Source organism: Motacilla alba, chromosome 14 (assembly GCF_015832195.1).
Source record: "Motacilla alba alba isolate MOTALB_02 chromosome 14, Motacilla_alba_V1.0_pri, whole genome shotgun sequence".
NCBI lineage: Eukaryota > Metazoa > Chordata > Aves > Passeriformes > Motacillidae > Motacilla > Motacilla alba.
The window spans coordinates 2,844,830-2,865,771 of record NC_052029.1 but is presented as its reverse complement, the minus strand read 5'-3'; the positions used below and the strand labels follow the sequence as shown (position 1 = coordinate 2,865,771).

The 20,942-nt window shown below is 46.7% G+C and overlaps 1 protein-coding gene across 5 annotated transcripts in view; it reads left to right on the top strand.

The window, feature by feature from the left end:
• AXIN1 (axin 1) overlaps positions 1–20,942 on the top strand; it is an 83,120-nt gene that overhangs the window by 47,470 nt on the left and 14,708 nt on the right. For all 5 annotated transcript variants that reach the window (XM_038150966.1, XM_038150967.1, XM_038150965.1 and 2 more), the window contains 3 exons: positions 3,683–3,823; positions 10,875–10,971; positions 18,398–18,535. In XM_038150966.1, the coding sequence (XP_038006894.1) occupies positions 3,683–3,823; positions 10,875–10,971; positions 18,398–18,535 (376 nt within the window). The remainder of the gene's footprint in view (positions 1–3,682; positions 3,824–10,874; positions 10,972–18,397; positions 18,536–20,942) is intronic.

Below are 20,942 nucleotides of genomic sequence, written 5' to 3'. Positions count from 1 at the left end.
AGGAGCTCAGGATGCAGTGAGAGCTCCACATAGAGCAAGAGTACTAAAGAGGACCTCACCTCTCTACTCACTTACATTGAGACCCCAAGATCTGATGGTGCTGAGGTCCCAAGCACTGGGTGCTTGGTCACAGGAGTGAGAAATCTGGAATGGATAGGATGCAGCCAAGGCAACACACAAAATAAACCCAGAACAGGTAGAAGGAAGCCTTAAGGAAATTCTTGCTGTTTTTCTACAGCAGTTTAGGCCCTTGTCAGCATTACCAGAATGTGCAGTGATCAGCAGAGGGCTTTATGCAAAGAAAAGGCAGCTGGTCAGGCTGACTTACTCAGGTCGCTGTGGTCTCTGTTATAATTGTTCCCTATGTGATTATTTTGAGGGTTGAGCAACTGAGAGCTGCAGAAGAGACATGCAGCTTTATTTCTGCTATGTATGAAATGTTCTGTGTTCATTTCAAAAATGCTCATTGCTCTTTCTGTCTTAAAAATGAAATAAAATTCTGGAAGGCTGCAGGAATTTTTGTGAAGTCTAACTTTAAATGCTCACCTTTCCTTTTATCGCCCTTATCAGTGCATAGAGCTCGGTATGTGAGGTTTTTAGCTGACATTTCAAATCGCTCTGAGGGTGCCTGAATCCCTTTTAAAGAAGCCTCCCCTCCCAGATCAGAAGTGACCAGGTTTTTTTGTTAGACTCCATGTTCCTTTAATGTTTTCCTCCTAATAGATGTTGAAAGCGTTCTTCAGAGGCACGGCACAAAACATTCAAATAGTGATACGAGCCAGCTGAAGAGAGTTGTCAGGGAGAGAGAACATTAGGAGAAGGATTGAATACAGATGGATTCCTCAAAAGTAATGTAACCTGTTATGATTGCTTTGAAATCCTATACCCTTTCCATCTCCTTACGCTTACCAAAAGTTTACATTTGCATTGATGTATTAGAGGCAGAGCTAAAATTGAAGTAATCCCTGTTGTATACATGCTTAAGTGTGTAATTTTAGCTAAATACAGCAGTTGTGACCAAACCTGCATCCTCAGTGAGGAGACAGCTGGAGAGTGTTGTGAGAGAGCCCAGCCATTCCAACTCCTCCAGAGGTGTCAGGGACCTCGCAGGACCCATCTGCTCACTCTTGGTTCCTTCAGCCATCACAGTTGCACACCCAGCAACCTCTTCAGGTGCTCTCTGCTGCTCTGTCTTTGTATCAACAGATACAAAGGAGAAATTGATTGCCCTGTGCATTTTATTCTGTATACCTGAGTGCTTTCTTAGTATACTGCTAGAATAATCCTTGTCTCTTGTAGAAAGTCCTGGCAAAAGGTCCACTAGAAGTTGGTGCTATATTTTAATTGGGTTGTCCAAAAATCATCCTTGTCTTTGCCCTCGGGGAAGGCCTGAGCGATCCATCATTCCTGCCTCAATTTAAGAGGTTGTCTCAGCCTCCATCACACCGCTGTCATGTTGGATTTGACAGGAGGGTTGCACTGCACAGCTCTCCTTTAATGTTCAGAACTGACCGTTCTGCACAGGGAGAACAGCTGAAGGGGGCTGGTAAGGTTTTCACTTATTATCCCTTGCTTTTTGGGGTGAACTTGTTCCAATTATTTCCAGTACTTGCCCTAGAAAGCTGTTCAGAAATCTGATGAAATATAGAAATTAGTTTGCTCCATTGCACATCTGCAGCAACTGACAGAAAGTTTGTGTGCTAGAAGGTGTCTGTGGCGACTCACCATCCCAGAGTCATCCCCAACTGACTCTGTATTATACCTGAGCATGGAGAAACCTCACAAGGCTCCCTACTGTCAAACAGCCTTGAAAAGCCTCAGCTGGCTCAGTTTTGAATGCTCTTTGCACCATTCTGCAACTGTGGTAAGCTTCATCATCCAAGGAGAAAGAGTTTGGAGTTTTGGTTGCTTTGTGGCACACAGAATAGTTTTCTCTTGGTGAGAGTAGGGGAATAATTTGTTTCTAACTGACCCCATAATGGACCTGAAAGAATATGGTTTTTCCTAGTGACCAGTGAATATCCATGACCCCTTGAATTACAAGGAAAATAGGTTGTATGCTGAGGACACAAAGAGCAGGTGAATAGGAGCTGGGTGAGCAATGCATTAGCTGAAGGCTGTAACCCTGTCCAGTTCAGGTTTTAAAATACTTTGGTAATGCTCCCATCCTGGTACACCATGTGCCATATTTTACATAACAGTGTCCAAAAACCTCTGCCTTAAATGGGTTCTCTGCCAGTCCCAGTTCCTGCAGTGCCTGTCCTGCATTTATACTCCTTACAGATACACAAAACCTGCCAGCTTTACCCTTTGCTGGTGTCTTCCTCACCTCTGGTCCCTCCACCTGTGTGTTTCTCATGGGTTTCCTTGTCTTGTCTGAATGTAAATGCATTGGGGCAGGGACTGTTTTCTGTTGTCTGTAGGACTTTAACCACTACAGTAGAACCAGAATCACTTCTCTTGGCAGAACAGGGAAGCACACATTGTGTGATGTGCCCTCCATGGAGGTGTTTGCACAGGGCCCATTGCAAATCACCTCCACCAGGTGCCGATTACTGAGTTACTAAATAAAGGATGATGCTGATGAACTTTGTCATCTGAACTGAAACAGGACTCTGATTTTCAAAGCTTGGAAAACTCAGGAATTCATCAGCTTCAAGATATCTTAAAAATGCTGCTCTTCATGCAGAGGAGCAGGCAGGGAAAGCATGGGATTAAGTGCTCTTTGGTTTGTGTGAACATTTCAGCTTGTTCCTTCTTCTGGCACATGACAAAATAACTTGCAGGAGAAAAAAATGCCTGCATGGCCTGTCTGTCCTACAGGGTGGCAGAGCTTGGGGCACAATGGCATCAGTGGCTTTTCTATGCTGGTGGCAGAGGGAGCATGAAGGAATTCATGCCTGCTTGGTTCACAGACTGCTTCACCATCAGGTCTCTTCCTGAGCAAGGAACTTATTTCCCATGTTAGCTCATGCAGGCAGCCTCCCTTCCTGATCTTTTGCTGAAGAGAAGGAGGTTGGCCTGCATCTGTACTTGAATAACAAGGCATGGGTTGTGTTCAAAGTAGCCTTCATAGATCCCTGAGCAGACTGTCCACTGGAAAAGATGGTGTGATTAGGTAGTCCTTCCTGGTGGAATTTGCAAGTGTCCAGTGTACCTCAGTGCAGCACTGGAGGTCAGTTCTAGGTACTGTGCTATGAGCAACAGCTGTTTCTTGCTTCACCTCCTTCCCTCTGTGAACGTGTTGGAGGGATGTTAAAGTAAGCATAGAATGGGTGAGCTCTGCTACACATCTCTCCCTGTTGGAAGAGCAGAATCCTATTTTGACTAAGAAAAATGCTGTATTACTGTCTAGATATTGCTTTTAGATTCTCGTAGAATGACAGTGCTAAGCAGCTAGCCCATGGACTCCATAAACCCTGATGGAAACAGGACTTCTTCCATACAGTCTCATTCCCTCCCCTATCTCTAACAGTGTCATCTTCATTACTCCATTAATTCCCTTTTTCTTCCAGTTATGAGTCAAATTGTTCATGGCTCTGTCAGTGCAACTCAGTGTGAACACAGCTTATTCTGTAGCCCATCACTGGGGCTGGGCTCCAGGCAGAGTCCTTCTGCCTGGTGATGCAGAGCGTGGTCGAGGTTGTGTCCTTCTAACTTGACTCTCATTTTTCTCTCACAGGCATGGGTCGTGGAGAGAGCCTGTTAACCCCTACTATGTCAACACGGGCTATGCTTTGGCACCAGCCACCAGTGCCAATGACAGCGAGCAGCAGAGCATGTCCAGCGACGCCGACACCATGTCCCTGACAGACAGCAGCGTGTAAGTAACTCCTGGGGGACAGCCACCTGTGCCTTCAGCACTGCTGCTCTTGGGCTGTGCTGGGAGAGAGGCTTGGCCACAGCTGGGATGGGGGAATGTTTGAAAAGACTGTGACAAGGTCATTCTCACTTTCTTTTCAGTTACTTTGTCACTGTGCAGGATACTCAGCCTTGCCAGTTCTTGTGAACATTTGCAGCATAAAATATCTTTGAGCGATCTAAAATAAATGGTGTTCTGTCAGAGGTTCTGCAATGTTTCTTAAGCCAGGTGCAAGAATTGGTAATGTTGGATGACTTTGTAGTGACTGATTTGAGATACATTATCTTCTCAATGTTAGACAGTGCCTTCTACTTGCCTGGATATTTCTCTTGAGATTTTATAGTGCCAAATTCTCAGAATCACAGAATGGGTCAGGTTGGAAGATACTACAGTGGGTTTTCTGGTCCAACCTCCCTGCTCAAGCAGGGTCATCCTAGAGCAGACTTCCCAGTATTGTGTCCAGATAGTTCTGAAATATCTCCAGTGAGGGAGTCTCCACAGCCTCTCCGGATGATCTGTTCCAGTACTCGGTCACTGCAGAGGGAAGTTCTTCCTCATGTTCGGGTGGAACTTCCTGGGCATCAGTTTCTGCCCATTGCTTCTTGTCATGTTGCTGGGCACCCCAGCGCAGAGCCTGCTCCATCCTCTGAAACCTCCCTGCAGATGATGGCCATTGATGAGCTCCCTTCTCAGCCATCTCTTCTTGAGGCTAAACAGGCCCAATTCCCTCAGCCTGTCCTCAAAAGAGATTTTCCAGTCTCTTTGTTGCCCTCCTCTGGACTCACTCCAGGAGCTCTGTGTCTCTCTTGTCCTGAGGAGCTCAGAACTGGACACAGCACAGCAGATGGAGTAACAGCTCAGTCTGTGATTGCTCTGCAGCAGGATTGGTGACTGACCAGTTCTGGTTTGTCTGGTGACCACTGCACTTTAACACAACTTGTGCTGATAAGCCCCAGCCAGATATGTTTTCCCTTTCTGTCTCTCATGACAGCACCCTGTATCTCACCCACGAGATGCCTTCCTTAGAGATGGTCTGCAGAGAAAGAAAAAAGGGGTTATGAGATTTTGTTGTGACTGCATCTCTGTGATAGAAAAAAAAAGGATTTGGGGAAAAATATTCACTGTTTGGTCTGGTTTTTAGTAGTGCAAATGCAAAGTGTCTTTCTGTAGAGTAGAAACCCTTTGATTCTTCAGGCGAGAGATGACAGATTTACAGAATTGGAAGAAGATTTTATTAATGGCAGTGCTGTAAACACAGAGTCCTCCAAGAGGCTCGTTTAGTGTCACTGTGAGTGTCAGCAGCTGTCAGACCTTGTTGGAGAAACTTTACTGTGCCATGGATGCTGTTAATGGGTGCTGCCACAGTTCCTCACCTGCCCAGAGTTCATACAGTGACACAGGGAGTGTGCAACGTGGCCAGGGGGTTTCTGTGTCTGTGGTGATTGCCCTGCCTGAGCCAGTAGCTTGCTCATCTCTGGCTCCACGGAGGCTTGGGGCCATGTAGGAGCAGATGTGAGTTTATTCTGCACCCTGACACCAGCTCCTCAAACATTATGCACGAGGCAGACCTTGGCCAAAGGGGCCTGGGAGGAAGAGGATGCCCCCAGGACAGAACCCTGTAGATGACCACTAATTAAAGGCTCCATTTCATCCAAATCCAGCTGCTCTGCCACATCCTTCTGCAATTCTTCATATGCATCAATTTATACAGAGGAGTGCTCTGAAGCTAGCAGGAGTCATGTAACTTCTGTTATCAGGAGAGACAGATGTAAGAACTCTTCAAAATTAATTAGCTTTTAGCACTTCCTCTCCCACTGGTCCAGCAGGCTCATGGGGCTGCACTGATGGTTATACCTGTGATAAGTTGTGATCATTTATGCCAGAGTTCTTCATCCTCCTAATTTTTATTTCACTAGCCACAGTTTGTTTCTTTCACAGGCAGAATAATTTCTTACTGGCCATCCTATGCTTCTTTTTCCTTTAGGCATTTTATCCCTCCTATGCCCACCACAGGCTGCTTCTAGGACCTTAATTACCACCAATATGTGCACTGCCTTCTGCTAATAACTACCCCAGTCCTAGTGGTTCATTTAAAGTAAGTTTTGAACTTCATAAGGGTGAACCATTCTTTCTATGCCTCTCAAACTGGATCCATGCAGAATCCAAAACTGGGATTCTGGATGTACAGCCTTGACCTTTGGCTTACACAGATTCTGGCTTGTTTTCAGCACTTGCTCTTCATTACATGATTTAAAACTCCAGCACCAGATTTTACTCAGATTTTACATGGCACTGCTGAACCTATCTTCCTCCTGAGTTTCAAAGGAATTTTTGCAGAATTGCTCAAGGCAGCAAAAATGAAGAACAACCAGATGAAGTTAAAGAAGGGACTCCTGCTGCTTGACAAGACTTACATGTCTCAGTGCTTTGAATTTAGGCCTTCTCTGAGGAAAATGGCAATAAAAGCGTCGTTTGCTGATGAGCAAGGTTCTTCCCTCTGTGTGCTGTTTACACACAGCAGTCAAACTCAATAATGAAGAAATCTGGCCTCTGCTCCAAGGCAGCACGTGAATGAGGTGTGATCCAAGGCACAAACCTCCATCAGACCCTCCTTCAGAGGAAAATCTGTCTGGACAACTGGGATGCAAACACTGGCTAACTGAGGAATGCTAATAAACCAGGAGAGCAAAGCATGATCTTCAGTGCTGGCCAGCTCAGGCCAGTGGAGAAAGCAGGCACAGAGCGTTTGCTGCACCAGTTCCCTTCCAAGCTTTGATGTTGGATTGATCCCAGCAACATGGGGTTTGGAAGTGGCTGCATGCAAAGCCTCTAGCAAAGACCTGAGTGATGCTCTGCCTGTCTCAGCTCCTGAGCTGGGGCAATTTTCTGGGAGCAGCCAGCTCACCAAACAGATTGTAAAACTGTGATGTTACAAGCACACTTACCTAAAAGGCCAGCTTTCAACAGGATGTCTTTCCAAGCAGTGTTAAATATTATTGTAATGGGTTGAATTTATGTAACGAGTGTGTTATCAGTCCCTGTTGTTTGAGTAATTTGCTTTTGAGTGGCTTGAAAAACATTTCTCTTAAATGCCTGCGCTCCGCTGATTATTTTTCAGTCTTCCTGTGTCATAGGAATTCCTCTGCCCTTGTAGGCAAAACAGGTCTGCTCCTCTCTGCTGAAACCTGTTTTTATAATCAGCAGGGCAGCTGTGTTGTTTTAGCTGGTTTGTGTGGAGGCAAGGTCTGGGGAGGACACAGTGAGAGGCTCTGGCGAGCGCTGGCCCGGCAGTGCCGCAGCCGCAGGTGGGGTCGAGTCACTCGCCGCTGATGTTCCATGCCGGGTCAGTGGTAAGTCAGGGATTTGGGGCTTTGCCTGCCCCGTGGGCTGCTCAGAGCCTGCCCCAGATTTGCAGCAGCATTTCCAGCACAGTCCTAATCTGCTCTTGCTGTCTCAGATAACCCTTCTTGAGGACAGCATCTTCCCGAGTGGAGGAGGTGAGTCTGTGGGTGGGAGGGGTTGTCACAACAGAGATGCTTGAGGCAAGTTAAGGCAACTGTAGGTAGGAAGGCAGCAGCTGAAACCATTAAATCTCAGTGCGATGTTCCAGTTCAGATGCAGAGACACATTAGGTCCATATCTATCTTGATTTCTTCAAGAGCTGACATGGTAAACAGGAGATAACGTCTCCTCTTTAGCCCACTGTTGTGCTCCAGCTGAACAATACTCCTTCCTCTTGGTCTTATCAGGTGTCCTGGCTTATCTTAGTTGGGAGACAGCTTTGTCTTCCCCCAGGCACTTGGGAAGCCCTTGGTGCCTGTGGGCTTGGCCCGAGGGATGCTCCTTCTTCCCCAGTTCCAGTCAAACCTGCTCCAGAGTAGGGATGGCCAATCCCCCAACAAAGGGGTTTAGGACAGTGGTTATTCCTTCAAAAAGTCTTGCAGATTAAATGCTATTCCTTGGGTGACTGGCCTTTAACCAAAATGCCTGGTGATTTTCCTATCATGCTTCTTTATGTGAGAAAAGTCTCTTGTGACAGAGGCGCTTTGATAAGAGTAATTGGTAGAAAATACCAGTTTGGCTGTGTATTTGTTTCCTGTCTTTCCTAAGGCTAGTGATCCAGAATTACCCCGTTTTCCTATATTTAAACAAGTGTAGCAGCTTTTTAATTTAAAAGATCCCAAACGATGATTTCCAATGTGTTAGGCATAATGATTGGGTTTGAAGCCCGTCTAGAGGAGCAAAGACATCTCTTGTCAGAAGAGCCCAATGTGCAGAGCCACAGCCAAACCACTGCCCACCAGAGGCTTTTGCAGGTCAGTTTGGAGAGGGGAGGAAGCCTCCACATTTCCCCAACAGTAAACTTATTGCATTATCATTAAATAAGCAATAGAAATACTCTTCTTCCCTCGTTGCATTTCAGCGCTGAGCTTTCTGGTGCTAAAGGAAATCATGTGGTAAAAAATGGAAAAACAGTTTGGGAAAGTTTTATTTTAAAAGTAGATGTGCTGTAAAAAAAAAAAAAAAAAGTTTAATTTTTTTCTTTTTTTTTTTTTTTTTTTTTTTTATTTCTCTATCTATTGAAAATATCTCAAAGCAAGCTACCTGACAAAAGGAAAACAAAAGTATGGTATTGGTTTTCCTTGCTTTCCCCCCATCTATTGAATAAGGTTTTGTTGGGATAAAATTAAAGTGCTTATCTTTGAATTTGCTTCCTCTGGTTGAGTTGGCACAGTACATTGAACGAAGGAATGTTCCAAGTTCAGAGGTGGCATTGGGGAATCTAGTTAAAATGACATCAAAGGCAGCACAGCGGGGCTGAACATGTGTTTGAAGCCGGATAGATTAGAGGCCATTATCAGCCTTTCGCTACTGTGCTGGGAACAAAAGTCGCTCTTTCCGCTGGGACTGCTGCTGGGGAGAATTAAAAAAAAAAAAGAGAGAGAGAGAAAGAAAGAAAAATTGCACTTTCTAACATAATGCCGCATTCCCTGCGAATGGCCATGTGGCTTTAGTGTGTGAGTTGTGTTCTGGCACCCGGGTTTTGTGCACTGGTTAAGCTGAAATGTTGACTATTGATGCTGACAAGCAATGGCTAAAATAATCCCCCAGTTTTTTTATTTTGCCCTCTGAAAACTTTTAGTTGTTTTGTTACCATCCAGTCTAGAAAAGGCCGCGTCACAGTGCGGTGAAACTCTTTAACCGTTGCGATTCTCATCAGTAAAGAAAATTAATCCACCTAATGAACACTGTCATGGTGCCTGTACAGCAGGGTGGGGAAGTTGTCCTGTTCCCAAGCCGTGCCACTGCAGGCACAGCAGAGATGATGCTCCCAACACACTCTTCCTCCTCCTCCTGCATTACCTGCAGCCACTCACCAGAGCTGTAATTAGCCTGGCTCATTTTCTGTTCCCTCGTTTGTCTTCCTGCTAAAAAGCACTTGTCATTAATCATGGGGTTTGTTTTATTTTATTTTAATGGTGTTTCATTTTGAATGCCTGGGTTATTGCATGAAATTAGGTTCTTCTGATGTAGGTTGGTGGTGATTCTGCCTCCACTCACATTTCCAGGGAGCCAGCAGGGCAGCCAGCATGATGGGAATGGGAATGAAAGCTGCTGGTGGTCATCCTCACACAGGCTTGTGCTTGAAACTCAGGGGGTTTGCATGCAAAACACCACAGTAAATTGTGTTTCTCTTGCCAAATGGCACCTTGACTTTAAAAATCTGTGGGTGAACTGTTTGGTTTATGTTCTGGAGAAGCAGCTGGGAAGGGGGATAGGTGTTAAGGACATTTGGCCTGTGCAAACATCTCGTGTTGTGAGATGTGTCAGGACTGGCTCCTTTTCACAGCTCAGGGGGGTGCAGAGTTGGTAGAAGATGTGCCTGGGAATTACGTGGTAGCTGGGACAAACCAAATCCCTCCATTCATTTCTACCCACCTCAGTGACATTACATGGCCCTCCCAAGCAGTTACCTCTACTGAGTCAGGGAAATGTGTAAAATGAAAAAGCTCAACATTGCCAAACTCCAGGCTGGCATTTGTTTTTGAATTCGTTGCTTTTCACCAAATAACACGAGGTCACCAGGAGGTGGGTCTGTGTCCTTTCATATCTGGGCTCCACTCACTCCTCTTCTGGACCCTGGGTGTGAGCAGGGTGGTGGCAGTGGTGAGAACAAAAATGCATTTCCTTTCTTTGCCTGAAGTCACACTTAGGTAGTGATGCTTTGCCATTTGGGGTGCTTAGCAAAGCCAGGTGCCTCTGACCCACTGATCCCTGTGTACCAAGGATTCTGGCTACCACGGTCTCCTTCCCCTGCAGATACCTCTGTCACTGCCTCTTTCAGCACAGGCACAAAGCCAAGCAGAGCTGGTTCACTTGGATGTGACTGCCCATGACAACCCTTCCTAACCTCATCCAGCCTCCTCTGGGGCGGGGGCTGATTCTTCCCTCCAGCAACTCCAGTATCAAGCCCATAATTTCAGACTGAGGTAGTGATCACCATGGGAGCAGTGGAGCCTATACCTCCTTTGATAAGCCATTTGAGCAGCTGTCACGCTCTCTTAAAAATATATACCTTGTTCCCTGACTGAGCTCCCCTTGGAGTAGATGCTCACTGAGCTCCCACTCCTCCTTCTCCCCCCACTCTTAGCCTGCCCTGTGGTTTAATGTGTACATTACAGGCTCTTGATAGAAAGCAACCAACTATAAAAGGTACCAGGATGCAGTCCAAGTCCTTCTCCCTGCCCTCTGCCTTGAGCAGCAGTGGCAGGAGCTCTGCCTGGCTGTGCTCCTGGTGGATGCTGTGTAAGTCCTCCTGGCCCTCCATGCCAGAGCTTTTTTGGTTCAGGGGCCTGCGTGAGCATCGTTCCCTGCATGGGTCCCTCATACTCCGGGCACGCAAACGTGAAGGGGTTTCCCAGGGGCTGCTCTGTGTCAGCAAGGCTTGAATGAACATAACATGTCAGAGAAGGGCACTAAAGCAGGGTGTGTTGTTGTTTTATTCCCGCAGAGATGGGATCCCACCGTACAGACTCCGAAAGCAGCATCGCAGAGAGATGCAAGAAAGTGCCAAAGCAAATGGACGCGTGCCACTACCTCACATTCCTGTAAGTAGCACTGTCTCCTTCCCAGAGGTAAATATGCAAAATATGTGAGATCTCTAGCAGACAGTTGCTCTGCTTGTGCTTGAGTGTAATCCCCCTTAGTGCTGTATTCGCTTGGGGGTGCTTCAATATGACGTACATTGTCCTAAGAAAAGGTTTGGAGCCTTCTGCCAAACTCGCCATTCCAGGCTGCCGAAAACACAGAATTTTTCTTAACCATTCAGTCAGTAGCTGATTGTTTCTCCTAGATGAGAATGGAAGCACTGGCTGGCATTTATGTGCAAGCAGTTCCATGCCCTCGGGTGAGCTGGAGGGGTTTGTGGAAGGTGTAGGAGGCTATTGGACATGGAGGCTGATGTAGCTCTCAGACAAGGTCAGCTGGGGAGAATTGCAACAGTCCCCAGCAGTATTCTGCACTGAGCAGCCAAAGGAGCTATAACTTGTTCCCAAGGACTCAGCAAAGCTCACCTGGGAACACAAGGCACGAGGAAAAAAAAGATGCAGGAGTAAGTATTTCATTTATCTGACACTGTCTCTCTGGTTGCTCCAGGTAAGCAAACAGCCTTTGGAAGATGAGCACAACTGCTAGGGCTCTGCATCACCATCTGCAGCTCTGCTTATTATTGTTTTCTTTTTCTGAGAAGTTACAGGTGACATTTAATATCTAGTAGGGAATAAAGGTGCTTCTTTCTCCTTTGGACAGCTGGACTCCAGCACAAATCAAATAGGGAGAGAAAAAGCCTCCATCTGTTTTTTCCAGAAGTGTCTTCAAACTTGACGCAGCTGTTCCCATCCTGCCTGCTCAAAGCAGCACAATACCAGCAGAAATACACCCTTGTTTTAATCTGATTTAAAAGAAAAAAAATCCACACCAAAACCACCACTCTTTGTTTTGCCTTTTAAATTAGATTATTTTCCTTAGATTTAAGAGGGTCTCCTGTGCTTTGATCACTGGGTTGACAATAAAAGCCCTGGCTGCAGACGCTCATAGCCATCCTAGCTCAGTCACCTCTCTTTTCACACAGTTGCTTTCACAGTGTGGTTGCTGTTGAAAAGGCTGGCTGGGTGCCTTTTTATTTCACTTGATGCCGTTTTTACTGTAAGCATGGCTTTGTTAGAGTTGAAGTTTGAAAGCTTGGCCTTTATTTTTTGTTGTTATTGTTGTTGCTGTTCCCCAACAGTGGGAACTACTGACTGAATATTCTCCGACTTCAAAGCTTGTCAGTGGCTTTACCTTTTGGATAAAAATAATAGTGGCTTTCTGTTGATGGTGTGCACTGGCAATGCCTCGATGAACTGCAGGTTATAAACTCAGAGTATGGAGCATTAAATATGTATAGTGAGCTCTACTTTAACGAACTTCCATCTGCCAAACATTTCTTTTGTTGAACTGAATAAGTGTCATTCCAGCAGCAGTTCCTTGCAGGCTAATTAGTTTTACTTAGCATTAAATTTTATCGACCCTTTTGGAAACCAGCTTTAAAAACGGGGTAAAAAACAAGGTTTCAATTGCCCACCTGCTGCTTATAAATTTTTATATTATCCTACTTACCTACACAGTCTTTTAGAATTACATATTCCTCCTGAGCTACACACAGACACTTCACAAGGATTTTTTTGTGAAACATCCACTGTTCCCATTAGGTTCTGCACTGTAATTTTAAGTCCCAGGGGAAAAGGCATCTTGACACATATTTATATGGGAGCCGAGGACTGAGAAGTTGGGTTAGTTCTAGTCTTTCTCCAGGGAATAAAAGTTTAGTTCAGACACTCTGGCACCTCCTGCCAGCCAATTACTGACACAGAATTGGCATCGACTTCAGAGAGGCACTGTTCTGCCCTCTCTTATCAATCAGCCAAGAAAGGAGAAGGTAATTAGACAATGTGTTTTGACAACACCAGTGTGAAATGTTATAAAGTTACTCTTTAAAATTCAGCTCTAACTGCACAGTCTTTGAATTAAACAGCACAAATTAGCAAGGAGCCATGCAAATGTTTCTTCAAGTGTTGCTTTCTGAAGCCAGTGGTTGGGCTATCCCACAGCCTGTGGCTGAATCAGGCTGGACCTGGGGTTAGCTGCTTCCAAACGTGTGGCAGTGATGAAATCACAACCTTTGAGTGAAGGTCTTTATGGACTCCTATCTGCAGCATAGCCAGAGTCCATGCTGATAGTGCCTGCAGAATGCACAGCATGTTTTCCTACTGATAACAGGGAGCCTCCTACTTCCGAAAGTCATTTCAGAAGTCCTTTACAGACCTTCCCGTTCCCTGACAAATGAGTTATGGGGCTGTTATGCAAAATTCTGAAAGGACTCATATTGCTTTTAATAGCAGCACTTGTAGTTAAGTCCAGAAGCTATAAACTGCAGTGATTATATGTTCAGAGGAGGCTGCCCGCTGGTCCCAGCAGCCGTGCTGCCTCCAAGTAGTGACAGCGTGTGCTAGCTATGTGGAACACCCTCTTCAGCAGCAGGACATGTGTGGATGGCCCTGATCTGCATCTTCCGCACTTAGCAGCTCACATCTTCCACACTTAGCCAGTCACCAATGCTCTAAGTTTGGAAAAGCTGTGCTCTGTGAAGTGGCGCTCTGCCCAGGAATGCAGTGGGGGGAGGCTCTCAGGCAAGCAGGGAGACCTCTGGTTTGTGCCTCTTTCAGGAACACATTACACAGAGACTGAGTGTTGCTTTCATGTGGTTTTCCATCTGTCTCTTGGATTTGAGCAGAGTCTTGGAGCACCAAGGAAGGAAAGAGCAAACAAGTTCCCAAAGAAAGGGAAAAAGCCCAGAGCACGCAGGGCTGTACCTGCCTCTGGCACTCGTCTGTGCCCAGGAGAGGATGGGAGATCCTCCTTTTCCACAGCAAATTCAGAAAAACCCAACCTCATGCATAAAGACCTGGTGTTTGGTTGGTTTGTTAACTGCATAAAGAATCCATTTCGTGATGTTCTTGCTGTAGCTTGGTCATGGGGTGGGAGCTCTCCTGTCCTGCCGCACAATCAAGGGTGCTGCAGGGTGGCTTCTGCGGTGTTCCTGAGTGGAACAGAAGGTTGTGGGTGACCACTGTGCTGTGCTGTACAAGTGAGGAGTGCACAGGAGGAGCCTGGTCTCGTGCTGCCTGGATTACTGCAGCTAAATGAGCTTTCTGCTCCCGTGAGTTGGGAACCTGCTCGGAATTCCCATCGGCTGTTTTATGCCATTTTCCTCAAACGCCTTGCTGCAGCAGGACTCCTTGCTAATCCCTGAATGCTGCTAGACTGGATGCTGAAATCCACCTATCTGTGAGCTCTGCCACAAGTGTTTCTGGTATGGAAACACCATTTATCCGTTAAAAATTAAAGTCACAGAGGAATGCATTAATCTAAGAAACGTGGAGGTTCAGAAGATCTTTTCTCTTGGCTTCTCTAGCCTGTCATCTTCCTTTCATTTCCAAGATTGACTTCTGATCTAACAACAGCCCCTCAGGCATCATGGAGGCATCAAACCTCTTGTAGAAGAGGGAAATTTACCAGCACAGAATTCTTTGGCCCAGTCACATCTGTCAGAAACAGTTCAGCCCAAACCACAGATCCCTGGAGCTGCTTAGGGAACCTCTACCCAGTGTAATGTTGAAAAGCTTCCTGTTTCATCTTGGAGCAGTTGAGGCTGATGCTTCCCAAGGGGAACCTGCAAACTGCAGTGAGATTCTTCCCTTTCAGCCTTTTCACATTTCAGATACTGATGTGCTCTGATGTGCAGCTTGGTCCTTAAACCTCTGTTTCTCAAGGAAGGTGAAATCCATCAAAACCCAAGAGCTGCATCTGCCTCATGGAGCAAAATCCATGGAATTTTCACTCCATCAGCTCCAAGAAAAGAAGGGGAAACCGTGAGGGCAGCTGCCTAGTGGAGCTACTGGAGAGCTTGTGTGTCTCACATGTTCTTAGCAGGCTGCTTCTTCACAAAGGTACCAGAGCTTCAGACACTTCATGTGTCAAGGACAATGTTCTAATGATAGGTACCCCAAGAAATCCTTTTTTAGAGCTGTCACAAGGACAGATTGCTCCATCTAGACCAGGTCAAGCAATTTCTATTCTTTCCAATCCACCTGGCATTCAGCCTCCTGTCTGTTGTCCTCTGCAGACTCCCCAGCTCCAGATGGTTTGCTTCTGGACAGACCTATCTAACTAGTGCCATTGAATAAAAGTAGATAGGTAATTAAATAAAAAATTAGACTAAACAGTATTTTAAAATTAAGCACTTCCTTTCTGAATTGTTGGTGTAGAATGTCCAGAGACCTCATTCTGGTCCAGACTGAAGGGCTGGATCCTCAAAAACCAGCCAGCTCATGGACAGTGCTGCACCCTTTACTTGGAGCAAAGACATTTGGAGCCCTTCTGATTTCAGAACAATAAGCAGCTTATTTAAAAGTCCCTTGGCAGGACTCTGTATGCCCATGGGAAACTGGGGGCAGGTTCAAAATCCTGAAGCCCTGAAGGATCCTGCTCTGGGTACAGGCTCAGCCTGGCTGGTCTTTGATGGAGCATATTTCCCCTGTCTCCCTTCTGAAGTCAGGCCCATCATTTGATAAAGGCTTCAAACACTTTGTTGTCTTAAGTCTTTTGAACCAGGTCAGTGCAATCCATGTTTGCTGTCTAGGGAGGCAGAGAGAACCCTCAGCAGTTATCTGTATTGTTTCAGCACAAGGAATTTGCATTCATTATTCTGCTATACTCTTAGTTTTGGGGGAGTCTGTGTAGCTCATCCTTTGAGCTAGGAATAAAGTCAGACTCATGGTGATGTTCAGAGCATCATCCTGCTCACCAGCTCTCTGAGTTACCCTTACAGGCACCCACCAGGACAGCACAGGGTGTGTGCAGCTGGTATCCATGGGATGAAGTGAGGTTTATGTCAGTTGTACTGATCTTGGATGCTCAGGGAGACCCTTGCAGAGGGGGCTGCATCTTGCACCCTCAAGCAGGCTGCAGAGGCCCTCTGCAAGCTGTTGTGCTGAGTGGGAAGCTCAAGGCCAGGGCATTGGGTTTTGCAGATGCAACAGTTTTTCAAAGAGAGAAGAAAACAAGTTCATCCTAAAGATTCTTAAGTTCAGTTATTGTAATTTCTGTAGTTGAGCTTCAGTCACCTCCAGAGTTTCAGAGACTGTGGATAAACATGCTGAGGTATTAGTTGTAAAAGACCCAGAATCACCTTATTTTGAGTTCCCTGGATACAGCATTGTTGGGCCTGCAGGGAGCCACCTCATGGTGACAGGACTAGAACACTCAGGTTAGCAAACTTCAGCCCTGGCACCCACTGCTACTACAGGTTCAGGAGAGACTTTGGGTTGGGGTGCTGCCCTGCATCAAAGGCTAGGGAAACAAAGGGTAATTCGTTCCCAGTTGTGCTTGTCTGTGGTAGCTGCAGCAGGGAGACCCAAGACTGTAAGTGCTGAGCCTGAGCTGCCTCTTATTAGGCTCATTAAGCGTCTAACGGAGCAGGGCTTGGTGGTGCCATCCATAAACAACCGCAGGGAGAGTTGGCATCTGAGGTGGCAGGAGGGAGGGAACACGTCACCCAGCAGGCTGGGACTTGTCAGGCAAGGGAGAGAATTCCCTCCTTGGGAGTTGCTGCCGTGGCCTATGAGGAAGGGTGGTGGTGGTGGTGGTGGTCACGGGATTGGGGTTTCTGAAGGAAGCAGAATCCCTTAGCCAGAAGTTCTTCCCAGGGCTATGCAGAGGAACAGGGAGACATCCTGAGAAGCTCCTCAGGGAGTAACAGAGCAGGAACCAGCTCTGCCACATCTTCCCCCATGCTGGAGTACATCTGGAGCCTGTTTCTGCACTACACAAAGGTGAAACATGCTACTTTGGCCCCTCTGCCAATATTTTAAGATTGAACATCATTTTTGTTGATTTTTTTTTTTTTTTTCAGTTTAGCTTTTTGAGATACAGGCCTTTGGTTTGCAGGGCCTGGAGGTCCTGGTGGCACTAAAGATGTCATCCCAGGGTGGTGACATGACCTCCCTCACATTGTGCCCTCTCCACTGGCTGCAAGGATGGAGGGAATGGTTGGGGCTGTTCCCAGCTCAGATGGGTCAGTGGGATTGAGATTTGCTGGCAAGCTCAGGAGGACCCATCCCTCCTGTCAGACAAAACAAGCAGTGCTTTAACTGGGACCTGTGCAACCCAACTGGGGTATCATGAAAAAGTCTTCAGCTCCTCAGTGCCATCAGTGGGCTCTTGCTGCCTCTGCGTTTCTTCCCTGCCTTCCAGTTGGCAGAGACAGAAAAGCCAATGTGATTTGCATACTTTTGTCAGGTTTTGAGGCAAAGCAGCATTTTAGTGTTCTGCTTTGATCTTCTGGCTGGCCTGGGTTAAATTCGGGTGGTCTCTCATCCTCCTTTAATGTTTTCAAGCTCAGTGTCTGCTTCTGATGCTGCATTTGTTCTTTTGCTATGAATTATCTCACATCTTCACATTTAATTTTGTCTCTGGTCCTATAGAGTGTGTATTTCTCCCATGTTAATGTTGAAATACTTGAATGCAGAGTTTTATGCTGTTGAATTTCCAACTATTTTTCTTCCAAATTAAATTTTTATCTCTGCTGCGTCATTTAACTTGTTCTACTCTTTAAAAAAAATAATACAGAAAGGATAAAAATGAGGGGGAGAATGCAGCAGCTGATAGCTTCATAGTTCACTACACAAACTTCTTATCCCAGAACCCAGGAATTTAGGGTTACAAAGTAACTCAGCATAAGGAATCAAGAATGTCCTTGAACTGCCATAAATATTCATTTATTCACCCAGAGCAAAAAAATGGCACCTCTGTGCTTGTAAGAGTGCTGTATTGGTAAAGCAAGCAGGGAATCATTGCACAGCTCTGAAAAGCTGAGATGCAATCCTGTAGGATCCTCCAGCAAGAGAGGATGCTTTGTGGGAATTGGGACCTTGGGCTGTGGGCTAGATTTGCAGAGATTGGCTGGCACACACTGATCCTCCTGTAAAAAGCTGAGTAACTGTGCACCAGAGTCCTCCCTTCTCCCAAACTGAAGGCATAACTGCTATAACCAGGAGGTTTGAGAGGTTGAAAGGACTGTGCATCCTTTTGCCACCCTTTGAGGATATTCCTGTTGACCATGTGTCCCCTGGGAGAAAAGCAAGCACTTCTATCCCTGAGTGGAATTTGGTGCCGAAAGAGCTTTTTGAATTGCAGCTCCAAAAAACTTTTCCCTTAGATGGGGTGGTGTGTGGAGCTGGTGCCAGCTGAGGAACTCGTGGAGGTGGTGGCTCAACCTCCAAGCCCCCAGGTCCTGAGCTGCACCTGAGTGCCTGCCAGCCTGTCCTCCCCCAGCTCTCAGAGGAGCGACCGGCATTTCCAGTTCCCAGAGGCTCCCCGAGAAACGTGGGATTTCTCATTCATCCTGTGCTGAGCCGTGCTGTGTTCTCCCTGCAGCGTACCTACCGAATGCCAAAGGATATCCACGTGGAACCAGAGAAGTTTGCTGCAGAGCTGATCAACCGTTTGGAGGAAGTACAGAAGGAACGTGAAGCAGAGGAGAAGTTAGAGGAGCGCCTTAAACGCGTTCGAGCGGTCAGTGATCTTCTTATCTCCTCTGCCAGCCTGGCAATCTGTTTACCCTGTACCACAGGGAGCTTGCAGCTGCTGTGCAAGCAACTGCAGTGGCCAATTCCCTGCTCCACTGCAGTGGGCATCAGTGGCACAGGGGTCCTGGAGGCTCCTGTAGCCCCTGCAGCTTCCACAGTGCTGTTCCCCCATCTATGGAGGGCTCTGTGAGCTCCAGTGCTCCCTCCCTGTGTAAAATACCAGCCGTGGCACAGCAGTGCCCACTTCTGCCATCACTCTGGGGCTGTGGATGCTCTCCATCACCTTCTTTGGTACCCTGGCTCTCCTGAGTTTGTGAGCAATCCCTGGGGACTGTGTAAGAGGGGTTCACCTTCCCATAGGAGGTTTTGTGTGATCTCTGTTTCCCCCACAAATGGTAACTAGGTGACAGATGATCTTATGCTTGGGGGTGTTTGTGTCTGCTATCAGGCCATTTCCACCATAACCAAAAGGTTCTGCCCATCAGGGCCTAGCACACCCTAGAAATTTTGGAAGCGGTCAGGTGTGGCAGTGAAAAGCTCTCCTGGGCACAGTAAACACACTGACTCCACTGGGATGCCTAACCAGTGGCACGGAGTGCTGGGAGCCCTACTACTGCTGGGGCCCCAGAACCTGAGGATTTGTTAGATGAACCATGGGAAATATGCAAGGCCTTTAGCTCACAACAAGCTCCAAGAGGGAGAGAGTGAGGTCCTGGTCATCTGGTATTACCTGTGTGAGACCCCTGTTCAGCAGTGTTCACACCATAGCTTTTCTTCTGAGACACTGCATCTCAGGGGTATCTGCACATCTTGTGGTGGGGATAGAGGAGAGAACCCAGAGGACACCATGGTGTTACTGAGCATCACTAGTTCAGTGTAACCTGCTCTGTAACCTGCAGCCCTCCTTCAAAGCAGAGGTGTTGGTGCCTGGCTCAGCTGGCTCTGTGCTTTCGGGGAGGTTGAGCTTCTGGGGCCCCAGGAAAGAACCTTCAGCCCCGTAGGAGTATTTTAAAATGCTCATCTAGTAGCTCTTTGAACAGGAAAAAGCTGTAGGTTGTAGTGTTGGCTTTAAGCTGTATCTGCATTTCAAATGTAGAGAGCAGAGGAAGGCAGAAGGATCTGTAAGGTCCCATGCATCTCCAGGTGTTTTCCAGCAAACTCCCACATCCAGCCAGAAGAGGCCAGCCAGGTGCTATTTTGGGATTAGATTCCTGTTTTTCTGGAATTGCACTGTTCTCCTGCCTGGTGGTTATTGCTTTCTAGACAAAGGCAGTGTAATCAGCAGCATTTTCTGCTAACAGAGTCCTAGAACACACTTCCTCCTCCTCCTCCTCCTCCCCCCCCCTCCTCCCATGGCTCCATTGCAGCCCCCACTGTACTAAATTACATTATCCCAGCCCTCTGCCTCCTTGAAGGAGTTGCCAGTAGCAATACCATAAAATCAGCAAATACCTGTGTGCCAGAGAATATATTTAAGTCTGTTTAAACACATTTTTGTGTGAGTTAATCTATTTTTAAACCCAGGACTCCCACTAATGCTATATATTAAACCTCTTTGCTGTCTCCAGAATGTATTTCATTGACTGGCTGGCATCAGGCATTAGCCATTCAGGAAAAACTCAGAGTAAGCAATTGTAGCTTTTTTAGGTCAGCACTTAAGGTGCAGGAGCTGCTGGTATCAGCAAGAGGGAGAACTGGAATCCTGATAGATCACAGGGCTTTTTTCTGTGACCTGAACACCAGGGCTACAGGGTAACCTCTTCCCAGGTCTGCATGGCTCACTGCACAGCAGCACAGAGAAAACCAGCAGCGTTAGTCACACTGGGCAGTTACCAGCCTAACAGAGAAGCTGGAAATATTTTGCAAAAGCCAGGGGAAAAGAATTTTTCTCCCCTCTAACGAGCAGCCTGCAGGTTCCCTTTCAAAGCCTCATCATGCCGTAACATGGAGAGGAGGCATCTGATTTGAAGCCAAATGCCTTTTACTGAAAAGACTGTCAGGTTTCTGCTTTACAAAAAAGCAAAGGCTGAATTCACTAATTATTCTGAGAAACGTGGCAGAGGATTAGAGGATGTGCATGTTCCCATATTAGTTTTTGAGACACTTCAGCCTCGTGTCCATGAATGGAATCTGCTGTCACATAGATCAGTATTGGCTCATACACATCACTCTGAACTGAACAAATGGAAAATAAGCCAGGGGAAAGCAAAGCCCCCAGTGAGATTCTCAGTATTTGAACATGAAACATTGCCTGCCTAGAGATCATTTGCATGATGATCGAAGAGGCTCCCGTGCTTAGCAGAGCTGTTTTTCCTTCCCAGCCAGCAGCAGCCTGATGGGTGGGACCGGGGGGAGGCAGAGGAGGAGGTTTCCAGCGGGGTATCGCTGCCTGT